The sequence below is a fragment of the Petromyzon marinus genome, chromosome 45 (genome assembly GCF_048934315.1).
Source record: "Petromyzon marinus isolate PM22_M1 ecotype Great Lakes invasive population chromosome 45, UKy_Petmar_22M1.pri1.0, whole genome shotgun sequence".
Taxonomy (NCBI): domain Eukaryota; kingdom Metazoa; phylum Chordata; class Hyperoartia; order Petromyzontiformes; family Petromyzontidae; genus Petromyzon; species Petromyzon marinus.
This window is the reverse complement of record NC_133711.1, coordinates 10,391,800-10,417,790: the sequence shown is the minus strand read 5'-3', so window position 1 is coordinate 10,417,790 and position 25,991 is coordinate 10,391,800. Positions and strand designations below refer to the sequence as shown.

Here is a 25,991-nt window from a genome sequence, read left to right as displayed (position 1 = left end):
AGGAAATCGATTGGCGCTGCCAAAATCCGTGACAATTGCCTAACGACGTGAGTGGTTTCGTGGCCATGGCTGTCGGTGTTAATTTTCTCAACTGGGGCATGTGCGACCGAGGGCATTGAGAGGGCCGTGGGTGGGGGGCTGACAGCTGTCCGCTGCCGGCTTGCGTAGGTGCAACTAATGGAGAGGCGGAGGCGCTGGATCGGCCACTGATTCACTGAACGGCACGCGTCTTAGCTGCGGCGCACCGGCCGCGAAGCACTGGGTTACATAAACATCTTCAGATGAAATGCCATTCATTTCCTACTACCGAATTTAATGTCAACTAAGGGACATTTTCAGTTAAAATATTAGGCAACTGACTACACCAAGTGAAATTATGTAGTTTGCATAATTGACGCAAGTTTAACATTTTCAATACCATTCGTTTTCAATCAAAATTTAAATAAAAGGGACATCTCGACTATACCGTTGCTTACGTTTCCCCAACCATGATCCCTACCCAGCATGGCCGCCGGGATACCCCCACCCAGCATGGCCGTTTTGGGTTTGGGCGCGTCAGGGGCCACGGCTCACGCCTCCCGGCGGCTCGGGGCGGCACGGGGAGTCCTCCCAGGAAGCCGGGCGAGGCGACCATGGCGGAGTCGAGCGGGAGGGACGAGTGGGACGAGTGCCTTGACGCGGCCCTCGAGGTGGCCCGCCAGGCCGGCGAGGTGAGCGCTCGGGGGTTCGGGGTTGTAGCAGCAGCTGCGTGGTACAATCTTGATTTGAAGCTGTGTGGTACAGTTGTGCATGCGTCGGCCCGTTTGTCAATCCACTGCTGGACGAGGACCCTCCCCACGCTGTGCGGGTCGTGGAGGTTGGAGGGGGGTTGTATGGACGTTGGACTTCTTTCGCGCCGTACGCAGCCAACCATCGTGATAAATCGGAGATGCGGGGGAAGCTGCCAACCCATACGGTTTGCCCAATATTCTTGTGCAGGTAAATTGAGTTCTCATGTCCCTTGTGATGGCACTTTGTGGGATGAACGTTGAGATTCATAAGGGGCACGGGGGTGACCAGTAAGGTCTGAATTGGTGTTGTAACAAGGTAGGGCACTTACAAGGGGTTGGCAGGTGTGGGGAAGGACAACAACCCAAAACACAAACAGCAGTTCTAACCAAATTAGTTTTACATTTGTTTGACCAATACTTCACCACTGCGCTGGTCGGTTGCGGGGTCGGTGCAGGCGGAGAGGAGCAGAGCCGCGGGACGCATCGAAGTGCAGTCAAACAACAACGTCCAGTACTTCATATTCTTAGTTTTTTCGGTAAAGTCACGTTGAAGAGAAACAACAAAATAACAAAATATATATAAAACAATAAAAAAAATTTCACGACGTTTCGACCATAACTCAAACGGTCATCATCAGGTGTGTCGGTTTGCATAAATTTATTTTTAAAACGGCACATTTATTTATTTATAAAAAAAAACGTTGGCGTCACGCGCAGCGATTGGCAGTTTGCCCAGGACTAGTCCATCTATTTTTTTTTAAAGAGGAGGGGGGAGACGAAATTTTTTATAATGTATGCTGTCTGAAAGCCACTGTAAGCGTGAACAATCAATCAAGAACTGAAATGATTTATCAAATCTTTCCAATGATTGCTAAGATAGAATCCATCTTCTCGGTTGAAATTGTCTCTGTGCTTGTATATGTGGATAGCCTCATGAACGAATCTCTCATGGAAGCCAGATGGCTTACAAAGAACCTCCGTCTTGGAAAAGTCAATGGCATGTGAGCCTACTGAATTAGAACAATGATCTGCTACGGCCGAGGTGTTGGTCCTACCGTGTATAAGGTCTGCTTTATGTTCACGAATGCGGTCCGAGACATGGCGTTTGGTTTCTCCAATGTAACTACTACCACAGAGGCAACTTAGTTTGTAGACACCAGGGTATTGTATGTCCGGAATCACATCTTTTACAGACGGAACCAGATCACGGATTTTATGTAATGTGTTGAAACGGACCTGGATCTTGTGTTTATTCAAGATTTTGGAGATCTTTTTTGTGATCCCAGCAATGTAGGGTAAAGTGATGGTTTTGAAAGGCTCCTCAAGAGGGTTCTTCTTCATGGTTTGAGTGATAGCTTTGCGGATTGTATAGTCGGAGTAACCATTAGCCCTAAGAGCTTGGTGTACGTGCTTTAGTTCACTGCTTATGTGTTCCTGGTCGGATATGCATTGGGCTCTATGATACAGAGTCTTGATGAGAGAATTCTTCTGTGATGGATGGTGGTGGGAATCCGGTTTCAGATAAGCATCCGTATGGGTAGCTTTCCTGTAGACAGAGTGGCTCATTGAACCATCAGGTCTCTTTTTAATTAGGACATCCAAAAAAGGTATCTTGCCATCTATTTCGACTTCCATGGTAAATCTGATGGCTGGGTGTATGGAATTGATGTGGTCGAAGAATTGGTCTAGAGCAGGCCGGCCATGTGGCCAGATGACAAAAGTGTCATCCACGTACCTCTTCCATAAGGTTGGGCGCAGAGTGGCAGTCTGGATGGCGTCAGTCTCAAATTTCTCCATGAAAATGTTAGCTATAACTGGAGAAAGGGGGGAGCCCATTGGGGTGCCCTCAGTTTGTTTGTAGAAAGTTCCATTCCAAGTGAAGTATGTATTGGTTAAACAGTGTCTCACCAGTGGGGGTACCTCAGTGTTTAGTCCTTGATGAACCAAGTCTTCAATGATTGCAATGGTGTCAGGTACAGGAACCTTGGTGAATAAGGAAACTACATCAAAACTGACAAGCAGGTCGTCTGGGGACAGGGAAATACCCTTGATTGTTGATATCAGGTGAGTAGAATTTTGTACCGCAGAGGTGGTCTTTCCAGTGAAAGGACGCAGGATTTCAGACAAAAAACGAGCTAGTTTGTAGGTGGGGGAGCTGATAGTAGAGACTATGGGACGAAGAGGTGTATCAACTTTATGTATTTTTGGTAAGCCGTATAATCTTGGTGGCCTGGCAGCAGAAGGTTTCAACGAAAACTGTTTAGATTGATCAATTAATGCGGTTGAATCAGAAATTATTTTGTTGGTTTGTGTGACGAGGCTGTTGGTGGGATCTCTTTTTTATTTTTGTATAACTACCATCGTCGAGTAATTCTTTAATTTTGTTGTTGTATTCTATTTTATCCATGATGACAGTAGCATTGCCTTTGTCAGCTGAGAGAACTACAATATAATTCCTCTTTTTTAATTTATATAATTCAAAACGCTCATCTTTGCTGAGGTTGCTAGCTGGCATCTTAGCGTTTTTGAGGGTTGCAGCGATTTCAGATCTTGCTACGTCTGCAGCGATGTGACCCAGGCCCCTGTTCTAATTCAGTAGGCTCACATGCCATTGACTTTTCCAAGACGGAGGTTCTTTGTAAGCCATCTGGCTTCCATGAGAGATTCGTTCATGAGGCTATCCACATATACAAGCACAGAGACAATTTCAACCGAGAAGATGGATTCTATCTTAGCAATCATTGGAAAGATTTGATAAATCATTTCAGTTCTTGATTGATTGTTCACGCTTACAGTGGCTTTCAGACAGCATACATTATAAAAAATTTCGTCTCCCCCCTCCTCTTTTAAAAAAAAAATAGATGGACTAGTCCTGGGCAAACTGCCAATCGCTGCACGTGACGCCAACGGTTTTTTTTTATAAATAAATAAATGTGCCGTTTTAAAAATAAATTTATGCAAACCGACACACCTGATGATGACCGTTTGAGTTATGGTCGAAACGTCGTGAAAATTTTTTATTGTTTTATATATATTTTGTTATTTTGTTGTTTCTCTTCAACGTGACTTTACCGAAAAAAACTAAGAATATGAATTACTGCAGTCACGAAAGCTTTAAATCAAAATTTAATCGCCTCTACGGGGAGGGTTTTCACATAACTTTAAGATCCTTCAACAAACTCCGGGATAAGAAAGCTCAGCTGATCGAGTCTCTCACCTTCCTGAAGAGATGCCGCGACTCTGGGGTAATACCAATCGCATTTACACTGACCTCTGCTGCTGTAACTTCTTCTAATGCGAAACGAATTCTTTTCAAAACTAGCTTAGCTCTTATCTCAGAAAAAATCAGACTTATGCACACAGAACTAGATCAGTTAGACAAGACACTCTACAAATCACACTTATCATTGAAGGCAATAATGTCCACATCGGATTGGGAACATGTAGACAATATGACTGCCTCTTCAGCTGCTACTATGTCGACCAAATGTAAGGAAAACCTGATTTCCAAATTTAACCTCCTCTTCAGCAAAAGACCGGACCCACACACCAAAAAGTTAGACGTTAATAATGTCGTAATTAATCGCAGTAACAGTTCTATTTCCGATGGTCTGAAATCCGTTTTAGCTAAAGGTCTAAACTTTGCAGTCACACCTAAACACATACCAGTTAATGATATAATTGCCCAAGTAGACGTTGCTCTCAGGGGCCTGGGTCACATCGCTGCAGACGTAGCAAGATCTGAAATCGCTGCAACCCTCAAAAACGCTAAGATGCCAGCTAGCAACCTCAGCAAAGATGAGCGTTTTGAATTATATAAATTAAAAAAGAGGAATTATATTGTAGTTCTCTCAGCTGACAAAGGCAATGCTACTGTCATCATGGATAAAATAGAATACAACAACAAAATTAAAGAATTACTCGACGATGGTAGTTATACAAAAATAAAAAAGAGATCCCACCAACAGCCTCGTCACACAAACCAACAAAATAATTTCTGATTCAACCGCATTAATTGATCAATCTAAACAGTTTTCGTTGAAACCTTCTGCTGCCAGGCCACCAAGATTATACGGCTTACCAAAAATACATAAAGTTGATACACCTCTTCGTCCCATAGTCTCTACTATCAGCTCCCCCACCTACAAACTAGCTCGTTTTTTGTCTGAAATCCTGCGTCCTTTCACTGGAAAGACCACCTCTGCGGTACAAAATTCTACTCACCTGGTATCAACAATCAAGGGTATTTCCCTGTCCCCAGACGACCTGCTTGTCAGTTTTGATGTAGTTTCCTTATTCACCAAGGTTCCTGTACCTGACACCATTGCAATCATTGAAGACTTGGTTCATCAAGGACTAAACACTGAGGTACCCCCACTGGTGAGACACTGTTTAACCAATACATACTTCACTTGGAATGGAACTTTCTACAAACAAACTGAGGGCACCCCAATGGGCTCCCCCCTTTCTCCAGTTATAGCTAACATTTTCATGGAGAAATTTGAGACTGACGCCATCCAGACTGCCACTCTGCGCCCAACCTTATGGAAGAGGTACGTGGATGACACTTTTGTCATCTGGCCACATGGCCGGCCTGCTCTAGACCAATTCTTCGACCACATCAATTCCATACACCCAGCCATCAGATTTACCATGGAAGTCGAAATAGATGGCAAGATACCTTTTTTGGATGTCCTAATTAAAAAGAGACCTGATGGTTCAATGAGCCACTCTGTCTACAGGAAAGCTACCCATACGGATGCTTATCTGAAACCGGATTCCCACCACCATCCATCACAGAAGAATTCTCTCATCAAGACTCTGTATCATAGAGCCCAATGCATATCCGACCAGGAACATATAAGCAGTGAACTAAAGCACGTACACCAAGCTCTTAGGGCTAATGGTTACTCCGACTATACAATCCGCAAAGCTATCACTCAAACCATGAAGAAGAACCCTCTTGAGGAGCCTTTCAAAACCATCACTTTACCCTACATTGCTGGGATCACAAAAAAGATCTCCAAAATCTTGAATAAACACAAGATCCAGGTCCGTTTCAACACATTACATAAAATCCGTGATCTGGTTCCGTCTGTAAAAGATGTGATTCCGGACATACAATACCCTGGTGTCTACAAACTAAGTTGCCTCTGTGGTAGTAGTTACATTGGAGAAACCAAACGCCATGTCTCGGACCGCATTCGTGAACATAAAGCAGACCTTATACACGGTAGGACCAACACCTCGGCCGTAGCAGATCATTGTTCTAATTCAGTAGGCTCACATGCCATTGACTTTTCCAAGACGGAGGTTCTTTGTAAGCCATCTGGCTTCCATGAGAGATTCGTTCATGAGGCTATCCACATATACAAGCACAGAGACAATTTCAACCGAGAAGATGGATTCTATCTTAGCAATCATTGGAAAGATTTGATAAATCATTTCAGTTCTTGATTGATTGTTCACGCTTACAGTGGCTTTCAGACAGCATACACTATAAAAAATTTCGTCTCCCCCCTCCTCTTTTAAAAAAAAATAGATGGACTAGTCCTGGGCAAACTGCCAATCGCTGCGCGTGACGCCAACGTTTTTTTTTATAAATAAATAAATGTGCCGTTTTAAAAATAAATTTATGCAAACCGACACACCTGATGATGACCGTTTGAGTTATGGTCGAAACGTCGTGAAAATTTTTTATTGTTTTATATATATTTTGTTATTTTGTTGTTTCTCTTCAACGTGACTTTACCGAAAAAACTAAGAATATGAATTACTGCAGTCACGAAAGCTTTAAATCAAAATTTAACGTCCAGTACTGTTAAACTTACTCACTTGATGCAGCTATCTTGCTGTGACTGTTCCACCTGAAGGCGGAAGCTTGTGTTGCCTCCGAAACGTCGTGATTTGATTTAGTTGTTTTCTTTTCTTTTAATTGTTTACCTCCGTGACTTTACCGAAAAAAACAGAGTATGAGTCCAGTACTGTGTTTTCCTGCATTGCCCTCTGCTGTTCAGAAGCAGCAGAAGCCGACTTGCTGTACGAAGCAGGTGGACTTATCCACAAATCTGGCTGCCGCCTGATGAAGTTAGTTGTAATTACTGGCGAAACGTCGTACTCGCATTGTAAATGTTGTGGCTTGGCTCTCCAATACACCGGTGTGCTGTACTAGTGACGAATTGGCACGTTCTGTTTACGTGACACCCTTACTAGTTGGCTGTGTCGGGTGGTGGCGGGTTTTAACGACACATTTACCCACTCGCCTGTACCCATTCAGACGCTGCGAAGGCTCAAAGCCCTGCTTAGCCTCAAGAGATCTGACGAGATCGGGGCGTTCCTGAGCCACTGAATCATGATCGCAGCAGCAGCAAAATCATCATCAGCCGTGACTGTTGTTCATTTAACTTTTCTCAGCAGCATCAGTCCAATAATTATCGGCAAGCTTTTCATGGCTCAAAGCATCACCATCAATTACGGGTTGCATGTCTCCTCCGCCGTCTGCCGCGTCAAAACTCATCCACACAGTTTAGTTGCAACCACATCATGGGACCTCCTTTGCCAGTAACAAAATATGAGAATAGGTTTTTACCCTTTTTTGCCAGATAAAGAGGGAAAAACGAATGATCTTAGTTACAGCCACCACTTGAGCAGTCTGTGCGACCTTCAGCGGAGGAGGAACAGCGCACATCGACACGAATTCACTGTCTCTCTCTCTCGAGCGTAGCCCTCTTCGCCGTGGCCAGCAGCAGATATCGACATTGGCATCTCGCTCCGGAGCGTTTTGCCATCCTCAATAATAAAAGTCGCATCATGAGTCCGCATACTTTGTAGGATGGACGTTGAGATTTATGAGAGCACGGCGTGACCAATAATGTCTGAATCTGTCTGTAATAAGGTAGGAGTCACTGATAAAGGGTTGACAGATACGTCAGCGTCACCATTGGGCACCATTCGTATCGTTGTCACTTTGATGAGCACACCGTCATGTTCATCGCTTATTGTGGGAGTCGTCAGCAGCGGTGTCATCAGCACAGCCCTCCCTGGCGCCGCAGTTTGCTGCAGCTGCCATCACCCCCCCCCCCCCACCACTCCTTCGAGTTGTCGTTTTAAGTTTATTTTGATTTGTGACACGGTTAATCCCGTTCAGCCAGTTTCCCGGCTAATTTACACGGGAGATCCGTGGTGCATGAGCAACAGCAGCAGTAGCAACAGAAGACAAGGAGGTCCATATTGCAGAGAACGAGTACACGGTCCTTCAGGAATACTGCACAAGTAGCAAAACGAACTACTTGATGGTCGAAAACAATACACGAGAATATACAACTTGGCGCAAATATAATATGAGAGCAAAAGGTGCCAGAAGAGGTTTTTGGTCCTTTTTTGTGTTGTCCTTCCCCCCGTACCTCCGATTAGCACGGTTGGCTACGTACGGGTGCGGAACATACGTACAGGTACAGGTGCAAGTCAGCTCTCTGTGTTCGTCTTTACAGTGATATAAATACACGCAAATCTTAAAAGGCAGTGAAAAACATGTGAAGGGCAAAGAATAGCAGACCATGCAGTATTGGAATAGGGGACTTATTTATTGGACTTATATTGTACTCAAACACTCACAGGAGCAGCAGATGGTGTGCACCACGCAAACAAGGATGGCTCGCGAGGTGGACCTCAGGGATCAGATTCTAAACAAACGAAGAGACGGGGAGAAGGCAAGAGTTGTTGGTGCCCATCTCAGGCAAGCTGAGAGGTCGCATCAGATGGCTAGGATGGGGCTCGTCGTAGGAAATAAGGAAAACCACGTTGGTAAAATCGTGACGAGACATGGAAGCGCTGTGGCAGAGATGGAGAGGCAAGCCTAGGATGCGGTGGCTGGAAGTGGTTAGCCATGGACATGAAGGGCTATGGAGTGGATGTGGCGATTATATTCTATTGCGTATGATGCCAGTATGTTCAGGGGCTAAATGCCGATGTCGAGGTCTCCTAGCCATGACGAGAGGGCTTCAGTGTGATATTGCTGTTCCTCCATTGCAGGAGCACAGACTGCAGTGGTTTATTATTTGGTACATAGTGTGGGTTACATGCCCACGGTGAGATGATGACCAATGACAGGAGTGAGTGGAGAAACAGGACCAAGAAGGCAGGCCCCACATGAATGGGGTAAAAATGTCAGGAAGAAGTCAAAGCCACCATCCCACTCATGAACGCTCCACTACTCGCGGCCCGGGTTCTGTGTCTTGGTGCGTGTGCGTGCGTGCGCGTTCAAGGTGGTGCGTGCCGCACTCAAGACCGACAAGGAAGTGCTGACAAAGAGCTCGGAGGCAGACCTCGTCACGGAGACAGATCAAAAAGTCGAAAAACTCATCATTTCATTTCTTCAGCACAAGTTCCCCAGCCACCGGTTCGTATGCCATGGGCCCCAGAGCCCATATGGAGGACATCATGGGCCCCAGGGCCCACATGGAGCACACCACAGGCCCCAGGGCCCATATGGAGCACACTATGGGCCCCAGACCCCAGATGGAGCACACAGCAGGCCCGAGGGCCCACATGGAACACACCACGGGCCCTAGTGCCCACATGGAGCACACCATAGGCCCCAAGGCGCACGTGCAGCACATCACAGGCCCCGAGGGCCCATATGGAGCACACCACAGGCCCCAGTGCCGACATGGAGCACACCACAGGCCTCAGCTCCCATGCGGAGCAGCCAGCGACTGGGTTTGAGTGATCATATGTGCAAGGGGATTTCTAGAAGGTAAAAGGCACTATCGTGATGATTGGATTGGGCCCTCCTATCATACCTTGCGTGTCACGTGACTTCACCGCACTGAGCGTGTGACGCATACTGCTTTGTTTTAGACTGCCGAGCCTTCAACAGAGTCCACACTGATGTTGTGGCCACATAGACTCTTGAGTTGGTGGTCTAAAACAGGACTGTGTGCATTCCACGCTCCGTGTGGTCAAGTCACGTGACATGCAGGGCATGATGGGAGGACAAATCCAACGGTCACAATTGTGCTTTTTACCAGCTAGAAATCACCTTATTACACAAAGTATTATCTTCAAATTATTACTTTTATCTGCTTCCAGCCTACGCTCAATTTTCCATCTGGTTATACAGAGAATGTGAGAAGTTGGATAAGGTTGGGGTTTGCCGAGCGGCTGGGTGGACAGTAGGTGGCACTACAGGCTTGCTCTGGCTGGGAGGCCATCGCAGGGTGTGACATCACATCAAGCCACATCATTGGGCGAGTTCTGCTTTCATACATTGCAAGTGGAGGCTGGATTGTGGTTATTTGTAGTTGATTTTGAGGTAGTGGTTTCCATCTTGCTCACAATTGAATCTATTGGCTATAACTGCACCACCGTAAATGTGGAAAACTGATTAGGGCACGTTGATTTTTTGCATAGTTAGCCGAGCGGTCCGGAGTCTGTGTCTCTATCTCGGTCTCATGGGGAAAATACAGGATGTGGTCTGGGCGAGTTGTGCAAAATGAAATTAAATTTTAGGAATTCATTCCAGGATTTAAATTTCCAGAAAACTATCGGAACAGTCAACTGCATGGGTGCATTTGTGCGGGCGTGCATATCGGACGGGCCACGCCACCACCCGCTTTGTGCGCCATGCCGACCCCAATGCCTCAAAGGGAGCTCGCTCATTACACTTGCCCTGGCAGTCTGTAAAGAGGCTGTACGAGGGGTCTTGTGCCTTTGTGCGATAGGCAGCAATGATTGGCCTTCCCCCACCCAGCGTTTCTACGATTGCCCGTGATTCATGGATCGCGACTCATTTCAAGCATTGGTTCTGTTTTTTCCAATTTGTAACGTCTCTTGTCTGTTTTGTAACTGTTACCTCGTTTCCACGGTTTTGTTCGCACCAATAAGCTGAGCGTAACATCAGTCATTCCATTTGCGTATCGGTTGCATCAGTTGTAAGTAGTCGATTTTTAGGCGTGCTGTTCAATGCACACAATGTGATTGCAGGAATTAATTTTACTCGGTGGATTAAGGCATCAGTGCATGTCTTGCACACAGTCCTCTACTATGTGGACCAGTGAAGAAGTGCATATTTGCACTTGCAGGGACACATTCGCTCATAAAAGTGTCGAATATATAATTTGTACTGTGTACGTCTGCGATGTCTGAGTCAAAGATCCCCTGTGCGGTATTTAACACACTGTTGGAGTAATAGGTGCTGTTTGCGAGCACCTATTAAACCGGCATGAGATGTGAGGGTGTGGTCCTGGCTACACCCACCCCGTTGCGTGCCAAACAGCCCTTAGCAGGTGCATGCTAATAGCACTCACGCCACCAGCCTGGCAAAAGGCCACACCGGGGATCTTAACCAGATCGGTGACACTGACAAGCGGTGGCACGTTTGCCACGCATTGCAGAGGTTTGCGGTTGGGACCCAGCGGCCGGCCCGGTCAATACTGCGGCGGGTTTATTAACCATAAGTAGGCGCCGTGTACTTCACAGTGGGCGTTAAAGATCTCGCGATTTTATTCGAAAACATGGGAGGCAATGTGTGCCAGCCAGTGCCACGGTGCAACTTTGATAAATTATTTCATCGGGGAAGCCCAATATGCAACAACGCCCCCTTCTGGCAGACTAACGCCAACTTGCTGGCTGTTGCTGCAAGTGAGCATCTAGTACTACAGGGACAGCTGCCACTGGGGATCCCCTGGGCTAGACTGCAGCGCGGCATTGGAATGGTTGCGTGGAGCTGTGGTGTAAGGTGCTCTCTGACGCCGAGACACTGAGCACCACTATACACGCCCCCCGTGTTTGCTTGTGCGATGTTTCCATGCGCGGCGCGTACTCCGCGGCAGCTTCATCGGAGAGGAGTCGGTGGCGGCAGGCGAGGGCTGCCACCTGGAGGACGCCCCGACCTGGATCATCGACCCTGTCGACGGAACCACCAACTTCGTGCACACGTGGGTCTCCTCTCCAGCCACGGCGGCGGCGGTCGGTCAGTCCAGAGGCACGGGGGGACGCCGCGGGGGGAGAGAGCCGTGGAGGGCTTTTGCCGGGGTCAGTCGGCTAGCCGATGGGTACCGCGACGTTGCCGGGTGGGACATTCCACGGTTAAATGCTGCCGGTGAACCAGGACTGCTTTGCCCGTGGGCTACATCCCCCTGACCTTTCACGCAAACGCCCCATCCGTCAACGAGCGTTGAAAACGCCACTCGGACGTCAAACCCAGCAGCTTCGACAGAAAAAGTTATTGCCGTTGCTGGGAAATGTCGCCGCGGTTCACGAATGGCCCCGCCTTGGTGTCGCCTCCGTGTTGCAGATTCCCCTTCGTGGCCGTCTCGATTGGCTTCGCGGTCAAGAAGCAGGTGGGTGGTGTCGCCGGCCGCCCGTTACCGTCCCGTCGCCACCTCTCCCCCGGGCGTGGTCTTGCGGGTTCGCGGTGGGCGACGGTGGTCAGGGGAGCACGACCTCGGGATTTTTAAAACGCAAGAGGAACACATCGGGGGACCCGCGTGTGTTATGCGACGCTTTACACTGCTCCTCTGTGCTCGGAAGTATTTCGTGGCCATGGCAGCCAGCGCCAGCACGAGGCGCGTCTGTCGGCCGCGATGAGACAACACGGCTCGGGGAGCAGAATCGGAATCTTTATCTAGACTGAAAGAATTTGATGAAGAAGAATCCAATGAAAAAGAAGCTCTTTTTCACGGACGTCTCTGCCAGGGATGAAACGGGCAACCGCGTTTCATCAATTTGGCCGCTTTCTCGCGAACAGCAACATAACTTTGTACTCAAGTTATTTCAATCTTTGATCATCTTTACGAGCATTATCGCTGCGCTCCTTCTCAGAAGGCGGAGAGCCAGACGGCAACAGATCTTGCGTAAACGCTTTTGACCGAAGTTGGAGAGGGCTGAGAAGTCACCCGGATTTGCAAAACATGTGCCGAGCAGCGTTGCTTGTTGCCGGCTAGCCGCCGGCCTGTGGCCTATGTGCCGTGCACGTCGCTCACCGCTCAACAGCGATCACCGACAGCACATTGCCGGCGGCGAGTGCCGTGCCACTATCAATACACCAACGTAAGCTCACACCTCACAGCGGTCTCTAAACCTTGGCAACAGTTGCTCAATGTAATGAATCCCAATTTAACGGTTGCCTCATAAACAAGAACTCTGTGCACAAATACAATGGTACACACCCATTACAGCCATTTTCCAACGTTGCCATTAATCCTAACTATAACCTTTTTGTGACATTAAGAGTGATCATATTTTAGTCATCCCCTTGTCAATCCACTGCTGGATGAAGGCTTCCCCATCAGTCACGGCGGTTGTTTGGCCTATACTTCACCACGCTAGGTAGCTTGTGCATTGAAGGAGGGAGATAAGGAGCCATTCAGATATCACTCGCCACTGATGTTAGCCATGGCCGGAAATGGAACTCAAGTCACTGGGGTTCATATTGGAATTCACTCACCACCGCGTCACCACTCCCCACCCACCTGTGACATTAACATTGTCGTAAAAACTACTTGGACGTTAATAATCTTGTTTTTGGTGATATGACCCAGTGCATCCAGCGCACCGCCCTGCATTCTTTAGCGGTATAGGTCACACGCATTTGTGCAGTTACGCGCAAGGCAAAGCAGGGTTGGGCTGGCAGGGCTAAAAGTACATATCGAGGTGTTGAGTATTATTTATGGTAACTGATTTGGGATTCGACTCGGATACAATGTGCCTTTCTGAAATGCTTCAAGTTACGTTGCCGTGGAGGCGCGGTGGCAAGGGGCTGCCCGTAACCAAACCGTGCCCGGGTGATTGCCTGCCCGACAGATTTACGGCTCGCAAATATTATCGCCAGAAAAACAAACAGCGCACGATGGCTTGCACGTGCACGCGCGGGCCGCGCAGCGTGTGCTCGCTGGACACCGCGTACCCGCCGCGCGTGGGACGCTGGAAACTCAATGTGCGAAAGTGGCGCGAGTTATTCCAAATGATTAGCCAATTTGTCTGTGTGTGTGCGTGGGTGGCGCCGGTCCTCGCGAACCCAGCTGGAGCTCGGAGTGGTGTACAGCTGCGCCGACGACAAGATGTACTCGGCCCGCCGCGGACGGGGTGCCCGCTGCAACGGCGAGGCGCTGAGCGTCTCCGGCAAGCACGGTAGCAGCCCCCACGCTGTCACCGTGGCAGCCCCATCTCACCGTCGCCTGCGCTGACTCTTGTTGATGTCAGTCCTGCAACTTCCCACTGCTGATGCTGCTGCTGCTGCTGGGCAAAAAGCCTTCCTCCAAATTTTCTTCCAGGCCATCCTTTCCTTAATTGTGCCTGTCCAGCAGGGCCTCTGTGATGTCATCTTGCTGCTGCCATCCCTTCCTCTGTGTCTCTTCTGCTTTAATTATTACCTTCTCACGGTCTTCACTCCTCAGTGAATTCCGTCTCTCATCGGTTGTTCACCTCTCGCATTCTGCCCATTTCTGCTTCATTTCCTCTGACTTAACAGCAGCATCGTTGACCCCTATTATTTCCCTGAATAATTCCTAAACCCGTCTTTTTATTGTACTCCTAACGCATTGATTTCCCTACATCTGTGGCACATCTGTGTAGCGACCATGTCCGCAATCCATCGACTAAAACACGCCACGTGCAATTGTCCACACACAAGTTCCCGTATAAACATAATCTTGGGAGCGCTGATGACATGTATGCAATGTGAAAAATGGTGCCATCCGACGGCAATGATACATTTCCATTTAACCCTCTCCCTCGTTTTTTTATTTCCCACCTGTCCGTAAAACGCCCGGTTCCGTGTTTGTGAACTTTGGTTTACTCAGCACTTTGACTGCTCTTGTTCTGTACTCCCCCACAACCTTACAGATTGCACAACATCCTCACAGTCCATACACACAAATCCATGCCTCTCTCGCCCTGTGCCACCCTCCCTGTCACATGGGTTTCTATGTATCTCTATAAGTCTTTATGAGTGTCTATGAGTTTCTCTCGGGTCTCTGTAGGTGTCTATGAACACCTACCAGTCTCTGATTTTCTAAGCATGCCTAAAGGGTCTTGTTAAGTCTATGGACCTCCATCACTGTCTATGATCTCTCTTGGTCTCTGTGAAAAGCTGTACATCTCTGGGTTTCAGTGCAAGTCCATGGGTCTCTCTCCTTGTCTTTCACAAGAACAAAAGATAACTAAGATTGTGCTGGAAGATAACAACGGTGATGATAACAGTGACTCAATTATTGAGCACGAGACCACTTCCCCTACTTGTCAGACTCACCTCCAGACTCGCTCAGATGCCGCTCGCAAAGGAAATCATGCGTGTGCCCCAGAAAGACGGGAGAGTAATCACCCACCCGTACCTTTTGAGACAGTGGAAGGCGCCTTACAAATGAATGTAAATTATTATTATGAATTCATAATCGTCTGGGATCCACTCGTCGTTTCCCGCCAGTCGCTGGACAATCGGGGCCCCCATTCTGCCCACGGTGACCTCGGCGCCGTAGCCCTCGTTCTCCGGTGTCTTGACTGGGCACACGGGGGCACCGCGACGAAGGCCGAGGGTTCAGTCCGCCTCTCCTGCAGGTCGGCCTCGACCCAGCCGCACGGCCTCGTGCCGCTGTCGGCTTCACGAACCGCTGTCGGCTTCACGCACCCAACCGGGGGCCTGAGGATGCTGGGTCGCACCCTCGTGCTCCTCCCGTGCATCGTGCCTCGGTGACCCTTCTTCACCGCGTCACCTCCATTGCCACCTCTCTGCCGTCGTTTTCCTTCGTGCCGCTGTCCCTGCCGTCAGCCGCCGCTCTCTGCGGCGTTGGCATCTCACCGCGTCGGCGGCGTGAAACCTTTTACGTGTTGAGAAAAACCCGGACGGGAAAAAAAGTCACCGGCTGGCCTGATGCGCAGAAAGTCCACACGGACGCTGCACGTGGCGATACTTTTCACCAGATGGAACAATTGTTTTAATATAACAATAATTAAAAAATAAAATGTTCAAATGAACACAAACGAATAAAACGTCCACAGAACCAACGCCATAAAGTGAGGCGAGGCAGCAGGTGTAGGGAACATTCCCCAGGTGAGCGAGGTTCAGTGAGACCAGAATGTTTATACTGGAGGAATACAATGAGCTATTAAGCTCTTTTCACACATGTCCAGTAGGGTAGGGTAAGAACGTCACAACAACAAACAGTACAAAAACACGATTGTAGTGCAAGCAAGGTAATCAAATCACCCAAACACAAACAAATAAAACGAAACCATCCCCATCCTACCAGGCAAAGCCCACTGAGCTTTTAACCTATTTTTCAAAAGCAACCTGGCCACAAATGATAGCTCACCAAAGTGGCTTATTATTTGGACATTTATAGCAATCCAAATAATCAACAATGGCAGCGAGGCCACCTCCTCTTTACGTTGCGGTTCTGAACTAAAACCGCCAACAACCAGCAGCAGCAACACTTTTCAGTTTAATTCAACAACGAGACACAGAGGATAAATGAAGGACGGAGGTAGAATGTCTTCTTAACGGGAGCTACAACACAGAGAAGTGGGGGGGGGGGGGGTTACAGGTGTGTGAGAGTCAGCCCCCCCCTTGCCCTCCTCAGTTACTCCCCCTGATTCTCTCCCTTATCGCTCCCCCCCTCCCCCCTCAAGCCAACAATAGGCTAACATTTTGATTTAAAGCTTTCGTGACTGCAGTAATTCATATTCTTAGCTCTTTCGGTAAAGTCACGTTGAAAGGAAACAATAAAATAATAAAATATATATAAAACAATAAAAAAATTCTCACGACGTTTCGACCATAACACAAACGGTCGTCATCAGGTGTGTCGGTTTGCATAGATGTATTTATTTTTAAACGGTGTATTTATTTATAAAAAAACGTCAGCGCCACGCGCAGCGATTTGGCAGTTTATTTAGAAGGACTAGTCCATCTATGTTCTGAGAAGAGGAGGGGGGAGACGAAAAATTAATGTATGCTGTCTGAAAGCCACCGTAAGCGTGAACAATCAATTAAGACCTGAAATGGTTTATCAAAACCTTCCAATGATTGCTAAGCCAGAATCCATCTTCTCGGTTGAAATTGTCTCTGTGCTTGTATATGTGGATAGCCTCATGAACGAATCTCTCATGGTAGCCAGATGGCTTACAAAGAACCTCTGTCTTGGAAAAGTCAATGTCATGTGAGCCTACTGAATAATAACAATGATCTGCCACGGCCGAGGTGTTAAACTGCCAAATCGCTGCGCGTGGCGCTGACGTTTTGGACCAACACCTCGGCCGTGGCAGATCATTGTTATAATTCAGTAGGCTCACATGACATTGACTTTTCCAAGACAGAGGTTCTTGGTAAGCCATCTGGCTACCATGAGAGATTCGTTCATGAGGCTATCCACATATACAAGCACAGAGACAATTTCAACCGAGAAGATGGATTCTGGCTTAGCAATCATTGGAAAGATTTGATTAACCATTTCAGGTCTTAATTGATTGTTCACGCTTACAGTGGCTTTCAGACAGCATACATTAATTTTTCGTCTCCCCCCTCCTCTTCTCAGAACATTGATGGACTAGTCCTTCTAAATAAACTGTCAAATCGCTGCGCGTGGCGCCGACGTTTGTTTAAATAAATAAATAAATACGCCGTTTGAAAATACATTAATTAATGCTGACCGACACACCTGATGACGACCGTTTGTGTTATGGTCGAAACGTCGTGATAATTTTTTATTGTTTTATATATATTTTATTATTTTATTGTTTCCCTTCAACGTGACTTTACCGAAAGAGCTAAGAATATGAATAGGCTAACACTCATCCGTCAATGTGCCGGGAGAATCCAGACAGAGAGGGACGTTTAAACTATGAGTTTGGATCACAAGGGGTTTTTACAAAGTGTAACGAGTCATTATCCAATGCTGACCCATTCATTAAAGGCTGCGCATGGTTCATTGTGAAACACACAACCCTAATTGTGCCCAAAAACAATGAACAACTTCGGCAGCTGGTGCGTCCGCTGTGCTATGTACACACGTCACATGTAACACTTGTGATGGCAGTGTTCGGGTCTCCGCGCTATCGAGTGCTCGTCTGCCACGGCGTGGGCATTGCCTCGCTCCAGGCTTCTCCATCTCTCCTCTCAGCTCTAACCCCCCCCCTCACATCGCTTCCTTTTCTTCCGTTACCTCGTCCTCTGAACCCGCCCAAACTCTGCGCTCGTCCTCCGGCCCTGCCACTGCCCCTTCCACCTCCCGGGCTCCCCGTGGTCTCTCCCCCGTAGCTGGAATATTCTCCGGCTGCGGCGGCAGTGGCCGCGTGGTCAGAGCGCGCGCAAACGCATATGTGTCGCGTGGAACGAGCACGTGTAGTGTATGCGGATTGAGAGCGATGGGATGGTCACTCGCGCGTAGAAGCGGCGATTGATTTTGAATCGACGAGCCGTTTGCATGCCTAGTAATCGGGAACGTACGGTGGGGGGGGGGGGGGGGGGCTTGGCCCCGAGAGTCAAATCCAAGCCGACGTGTCCGAACGCTCTGCCTCGTTTGCAAATGACGAAGTGGTGACGAGGTGGGAACGCTCAAAGAGGAGCCGCGTGGGTCCCTGCACCAGCCGAGATTGGCGTCGCGCGGGCGGTCCTCCCCCCGCGTGAAGGGCGCCCCTCCCCCCGCGTGAAGGGCGCCCCTCCCCCTCCCCCCGCGTGAAGGGCGCCCCTCCCCCCGCGTGAAGGGCGCCGCCGCCTTGCCGGCCCTCGCGCGCCGCCTGCCGCCGCTGCTTCCCCCCTCGGTGTGGCGTTGACCGACCCCGACGCAGAACGCCTCTTGTCGCAGATCTGTCCAAAGCCCTGCTGCTGACGGAGATGGGGTCGAGCCGAGACGCGGCGGAAATGAAGACGACGTTGGGAAACATGCATCGGCTGCTGGCGACACCGCTGCACGGGTAGGCACGGCGTGACGCACGCGCGGGGCCCACGCGGTTCCCCGGTGGCCGTCCGGCGTCGTCGGCGCATCGAAGCCGTAACGATCGTCCCCGAGGTTCCACCTTCGCGAGAATCCCAACAGGAGGCGGTTGTTACGCAACGCCGGGCAATCGGACGGCGCTCCAAAGCGGTGAAAATCCACCGCCGTGTCGTTTTTGTCACGAGTTAAATGGGGGGGGACCCTATTTTCCCCATAGACAGTCGAAACATTACTGGCCAAAGTGTTTTTGTTCCCCTTTGTCAGCCGTATTTAACAGGGTTTTGTTAGGTAACGATCCACGAAAACACTCGATCGTAACAAAAGCTCCACGCCAAGTCACGTTCGGAGTCGCCAGTCGAGTTTCTGCGTCGCGTGTCGATCCACGGCGGCGTTACGAAAACACCTCGGGGGTGCGGATCGTCGTTGAATGGGAGGCCGCCTCTATTCGTGTTGCTTCTTTCGCGAAGGCACCGCTCTTGCAGGCCTAAACCTCGTTCCGCTTCGGAGCGGTGCGCCACGGGCGCTCGTTGTGCGTGTAATTATTGGACTGCTTCCAATTTTCAGGGCGTAAAACACTACGTTTTTAAGCATAAGTCCCACTCGAAGTTATGTAACTTAATGTACTTCAACCACTCTGCATATAATGCGACGCTTTTAATGATATGTTCACCGGGTTATTCGTTGCACGTAGGTACATGCAGAGTCGTTTATTTGTGAATGGAATTGTGAGCCCGCTTAGCAATGATCTATTAAATCACGGAAGCCGTAACAACGCCAGAGGTTCCGCGAACTGTTCACCATCGCGATGTCCGAAGTGAGGGGCTGCACGCTCAGCCTGGAATGTTGACCGAGTGTGGATTTCTCACCGATGAGGAGTTGCTTCACTTTTTATGGATGGGCAACGAGACAACATCAACAGTCGCGCTGATGTCGCCACGGCGCCCCTGCCAGGCAAGGCCACGTGATGCGGCTCACTGGCAGGGAGTCATGGGACAGACCCAGGTGCCATGGGTTAACCGAATGAGTTGACCGGCAGATGAACCACCTGCGCTCCCCGCTGTGTCAACTCGCTGCTTTTTTGCCGCCCCGGCGCTCCGCTCGTTGTTGCGGGCATCGCCACTCAACCCTCCGTTGCCATCCTGCCAACAAGACAGCCACTGCCCCACGTGTCGGCGCGCGAGGAGGGATGGGCGGGGACGCGCGTGGAGACACGCGGATATCTCTCTCTCTGTGTCGCAGGATCCGGCAGCTCGGCTCGGCCGCCCTCAACATGTGCGCGGTGGCGGCCGGCTTTGCCGAGGCCTACTACGAGTTCGGCATCCACTGCTGGGACATGGCGGCGGCGGCCGTGATCGTGCGCGAGGCCGGCGGGGTGCTCGTCGACACTGGGGGTACGCCCCGCGTCGCCGGCACCGCTCCGCCCCCCATCACCTTTCTCATCGTCGTCGTTATCCTCATCCACTTTTGTCATTTACAACCGCGCCTCCTCCCGTGCAGAATATTTCGAGGCGCCAGAACACAGTGGCAGTTGAGATGATCGCTCACGAAGGATGCGATCGCGGACCAAGTTGAATGTTCGTTTGCAATGCGGTACGGACGATGCAGCCATTGAGAAACTTTCACCCGTGCCGCTTTGTCCTTGACGACGAGCAACTCAAATGGCACTCAGGCTGAAACTAATTAGAGTAATGAGGATGACATTAATGCACACAGCGGCGATATCCACACGGTCCCCCCTCCCCGCCCGTGCTCACTCCGAGTGGCTGACGCGTCGTCCTGTCCCCACCGTCCGTGCGGGTGCACAGGCGGTCCGTTTGACCTGATGTCGCGACGGGTCATCGCCGCCAACAGCGAGGCCATCGCCGGGGCCATCGCCGCCGTCCTGGAGCAGAGGCAGCCGGAGCGCGACGACGCGGCCACCGGCCCACACTGACACACACCAACACTCACATTAACACACTCACACATTAACACACACACACCAACACTCACATTAACACACTCACACATTAACACACACACCAACACTCACATTAACACACTCACACATTAACACACACACCAACATTCGCATTAACACACTCACACATTAACCCACTCACACATTAACACACTCACACATTAACACACACGCCAACACTCACATTAACACACTCACACATTAATACACTCACACATTAACCCACTCACACATTAACACACACATTAACACACACACCAACTCACATTAACACACTCACACATTAACACACACGCCTACACTCACATTAACACACTCACACTGACACACTCACATTAACACTCACATTAACACACTCACATTAACACACACACCTACACTCACACTAACACACTCACACTAACACACTCACATTAACACACTCACATTAACACACTCACATTAACACACTCACATTAACACACTCACACTAACACACTCACCAACACTCACATTAACACACTCACACTAACACACTCACATTAACACACACACATTAACACACTCACACTAACACACTCACACTAACACACTAACACACCCACACTGACACACACCCACACTCACATTAACACACACACACATTAACACTCACACACTAACACACTGACACACACCAACACTCACATTAACACTCACACTAACTCACTCACACTAACACACACCAACACTCACATTAACACACACACCCACACTCACACACTCACACACACCAACACTCACACTAACACACCCACACTAACACACTAACACACACACACTAACACACTAACACACCCACACGAACACACACCCAACACTCACACACTAACACACTCACACCCACACTAACACACACACATTTACTCACATTAACACACACCCCTACACTCACACACCCACACTAACACGCTCACACCTACATGAACACACACCCACACTAACACACTCACACTAACACACACACTGACACATCCACACTAACACACACACCTACGCTCACACACCCACACGAACACACACCCACTAACACACTCACACCCACACTAGCACACCCACTAACACACACACCCACACATGAATACACTCACATTAACACGCTCACACACCCACACCCACACTAACACACACACCCACACTAATACGCTAACACATCCACACTAACACACACACCCACATTAACACGCTCACCCACACACACACTAACACACACCCACACTCACACACCAACACGAACTCATTCACGCGGTGTTGTCAGGCAACGTTGTTCCTCTTCCCATGGACAGTCGCGAGGTTTCTGTTCTGCAGTGGTGGCGTCCCGAGGCCACGGTGACCACCAGGGCCCATTTAACCCACAACCCCCGGCACCCACCAGGGTCCACGGCCCTGCCTCCTCCCCACAATGCTCCATGGTGTCGAGCCCCCGATTCTTTCTGCTCCAGGTCACGTAGCCGCTCCAGGTCACGTAGCCGCTCCAGGTCACGTAGCCGCTCCAGGTCACGTAGCCGCTCCAGGTCACGTAGCCGCTCCAGGTTACGTAGCCGCTCCAGGTCACGTAGCCGCTCCAGGTCACGTAGCCGCTCCAGGTCACGTAGCCGCTCCACCGTAGCCTCTCCAGGTCACGTAGCCGCTCCAGGTCACGTAGCCGCTCCAGGTCACGTAGCCGCTCCAGGTCACCTAGCCGCTCCAGGTCACGTAGCCGCTCCAGGTCACGTAGCCGCTCCAGGTCACGTAGCCGCTCCAGGTCACGTAGCCGCTCCACCGTAGCCTCTCCAGGTCATGTTGCCGCTCCAGGTCACGTAGCCGCTCCAGGTCACGTAGCCGCTCCAGGTCATGTAGCCGCTCCAGGTCACGTAGCCGCTCCAGGTCACGTAGCCACTCCAGGTCACGTAGCCGCTCCAGGTCACGTAGCCGCTCCAGGTCACGTAGCCGCTCCATGCCACGTAGCCGCTCCAGGTCACGTAGCCGCTCATCGGCTGCGATCGTGCCGTATTCTCCGAAGCAACGCTTGATCCTGTGGTCGGCAAGACGTGGCCTTTTAACCAGTTTCACGACCGTTCCTCGGCCACACGGCAGCTGTTGTGTCGAGGGGGGCAGGGAGGAGAAGGGAGTGAGGAGACGAAAGGAGAAGAGATGCGGGCGGGGGGCGGTGGCGAGGGCTGCATGCCGCGTGTCAACACGCCCCTACCTTGCCCCCTGCGTGTTCCCAGCTGTGCCTGGGTCCATCTCCCTGCCGCCGGGCGTTGCAGCCTCGTGCTCCCGTTGGACGTGGCCGCGACGCCCCGCCGAGCGGGCACCGTACACTAACACACTCACTAACACATTAACACATTAACACACTAACACATTAACATACACACCTACACTAACACACTCACACTAACACATTAACACACTAACACACTAACACACTCACACTAACACACTCACACTAACACACTAACACACTCACACTAACACACTAACACATTAACACACTAACACATTAACACACCTACACTAACACACTAACACACTCACACTAACACATTAACACACTCACACTAACACATTAACACACACACCTACACTCACACTAACACACTCACACTAACACATTAACACACTAACACATTAACACACTCACACTAACACACTCACACTAACACACTAACACATTAACACACTAACACATTAACACACACACCTACACTCACACACTCACACTAACACACTAACACATTAACACACTCACACTAACACACTAACACATTAACACACACACCTACACTAACACACTCACACTAACTCACACACTCACATTAACACACACACCTACACTAACACACTCACACTAACGCATTAACACACACACACCTACACTCACACACTCACACTAACACTAACACATTAACACACACACCTACACTAAGACACTCACACTAACACACACACTCACATTAACACACACCTACACTAACACACACTAACACACCCACACTGACACACCAACACTCACATTAACACACACATTAACACTCACACACTAACACACTGACACACACCAACACTCACATTAACACTCACACTATACACTCACACTAACACACTCGCACTAACACACTCACACTAACACGCTCACATTACCACACTAACACACACACTCACACACTGACACACACCAACACTCACATTAACACATACCTACACTCACATTAACACACACCTACACTCACATTAACACACTGACACACCCCAACACTCACATTAACACACACACACTGACACACACCAACACTCACATTAACACACACACACTGACACACACCAACACTCACATTAACACACACACACTGACACACACCAACACTCACATTAACACACACACACTGACACACACCAACACTCACATTAACACACACACACTGACACACACCAACACTCACATTAACTCACACTAACACACGCACACTAACACACTCACATTAACACACACCTACACTCACATTAACACACACCTACACTCACATTAACACACACACCTACACTCACACTAACACACTAACCCACACTAACACACCGCTGCATCACGCTGCACGCGATGCAGCGGTGATCTGCTTTGAAGGGTTCAGTCATCCCATCATCCCTCTGGGGGAGGGGTCGATAAAATCATTACCACATTGTGGTGAATTGAACAGCGTGTTTCCTGTGGACTTCCTTGCCGATCCATGGGAATGTGGAATTACACCACTGGCTCCTCGGGGATGGCTGTAAGCAGGACATGAGCGCCCCGTCTCGATGCCCATGTGACCGGGAGCTCGCCCTTGTCTTCGTTCTCCCGACCAGCGGTGGAGCGTGCCTGGCGGTGGTTGCTGCCCACCGCGGTGCTAACTTTGTGCGTTGCGCTTCTCGCAGTGCACGTGGCGAACCGCGCTCGTTTGTGGGCTGCGGTGGCTTTCTCGCTCTCTCTGCCTCCCCCCCACCTTGTACTCTCTGCTGCAGCTGCCTTGGCTGCAATTACCGGCGTTGCTGTCGTGATAACAACAATCTCTCCAGCCGCGGCCGCCACCGTATTGGCTCGCGCTCCAAGAGAGAGAGAGAGGGGAGGAGGAGCCGCAGTTGAGTGGAAAAGCAGCAGCAGCAGCCACGCGGTGAAACCGGCGTTACCAACAATTTTCCAAAGCTCTGCGCTCTATACATACGAAGGTGTTTTCGGCCAATTAACATTTACATATGGGAGAAAACCCACGCGTGCGAGGGGGAAACGCTCCATCCCATACAGGTGGAGTCCACGTGTTTTTGCTGCTCCTGGCAGAGCCAGTCTATGGGCTCCTCCTCGACGGCCACGGGAAGGGAAGTTTCACGCCCCGTCTGTGCGCGGTGATCCACCAACCCCATCGCGGCTCCCTCCGCAGCCCTTGATTACAGGCAGCCACGTGCAGAGTGGCCACCACCGCCCGGCCACTTGTTGCTGCTCTGTGTGTGTGTTCCTGCTGTCGCACTTGCATCGCCGCGCTGGGCGTGCGCAGCGTGAGGCGAGGCTCTGGCAGCGAGAGGCGGCGGTGCTGCGCCAAGAATAAATAAAATCCGCCCGCGCGCTGCGCGTGAACTCCACTCGGCGTCTGACCTCGTTGAGAATTGCGCTCTTTGTCTCCGTGTGTCTGTGAATCCCGTGCGAGCCAGCGAGCGTGCAAATCGGGTGGTGTGCTTAAAAAATGTGGGTGGGGGGGGGGGATGTATGCACCCTGGCTGGCTGGGCGTCTGGCTGGCCGGATGGCCGGCTGGCTGGGCGGCTGGCTGGGCGGCTGGCCGGCTGGCTGGCTGGCTGGGCGGCTGGCTGGGCGGCTGGCCGGCTGGCTGGCTGGGCGGCTGGCTGGGCGGCTGGCTGGGCGGCTGGCTGGCTGGTTGGCCGGCTGGCTGGCTGGCTGCGCGGCCTTGCGTACAGAGAGAGACCGTCTCAAGAAAGTCGTGGTCCGATCTCTGCTCCGGCCGGCCGGGAGCGTGGGTTGGATGCGATCGGAGTGGACCGGCTGGTTGGGTGTGTCCGAGCTGGTCCAGAAGCGACGCGTTGTCGGGTGGCACGGCGCGTTGGTCGGAACGGCGTCCCCCGACGTGAAGTGACCGCGCGTGCTGGGGAACTTCCGAGAGAGCGAAACCTCGCACGTCGTGCCGGATGACGGGGGCGGTGCAACCCGACAATGCATCGGAGAGCTGTGCAACAACAGCACGACCGCAACAAAACACCTGCGCAGTCGTGCGCACCCTTGTGGAACAACCCCGGTGTCACGTGCCCTTGTGGAACGACCCCGGTGTCACGTGCCCTTGTGGAACGAC

General features: G+C 50.4%; 1 protein-coding gene across 1 annotated transcript; it reads left to right on the top strand.

The window, feature by feature from the left end:
• Window positions 1–150: 150 nt before the first annotated feature.
• LOC116952030 (inositol monophosphatase 1-like) lies at window positions 151–25,271 on the top strand. The gene is made up of 8 exons (XM_032971008.2): window positions 151–710; window positions 9,035–9,168; window positions 11,603–11,707; window positions 12,067–12,112; window positions 13,793–13,901; window positions 18,572–18,680; window positions 19,940–20,091; window positions 20,506–25,271. Exons 1-8 carry the CDS (start codon window positions 489–491, stop codon window positions 20,631–20,633), a joined length of 1,005 nt encoding a protein of 334 aa, XP_032826899.1. The 5' UTR covers window positions 151–488; the 3' UTR covers window positions 20,634–25,271.
• Window positions 25,272–25,991: the final 720 nt, after the last annotated feature.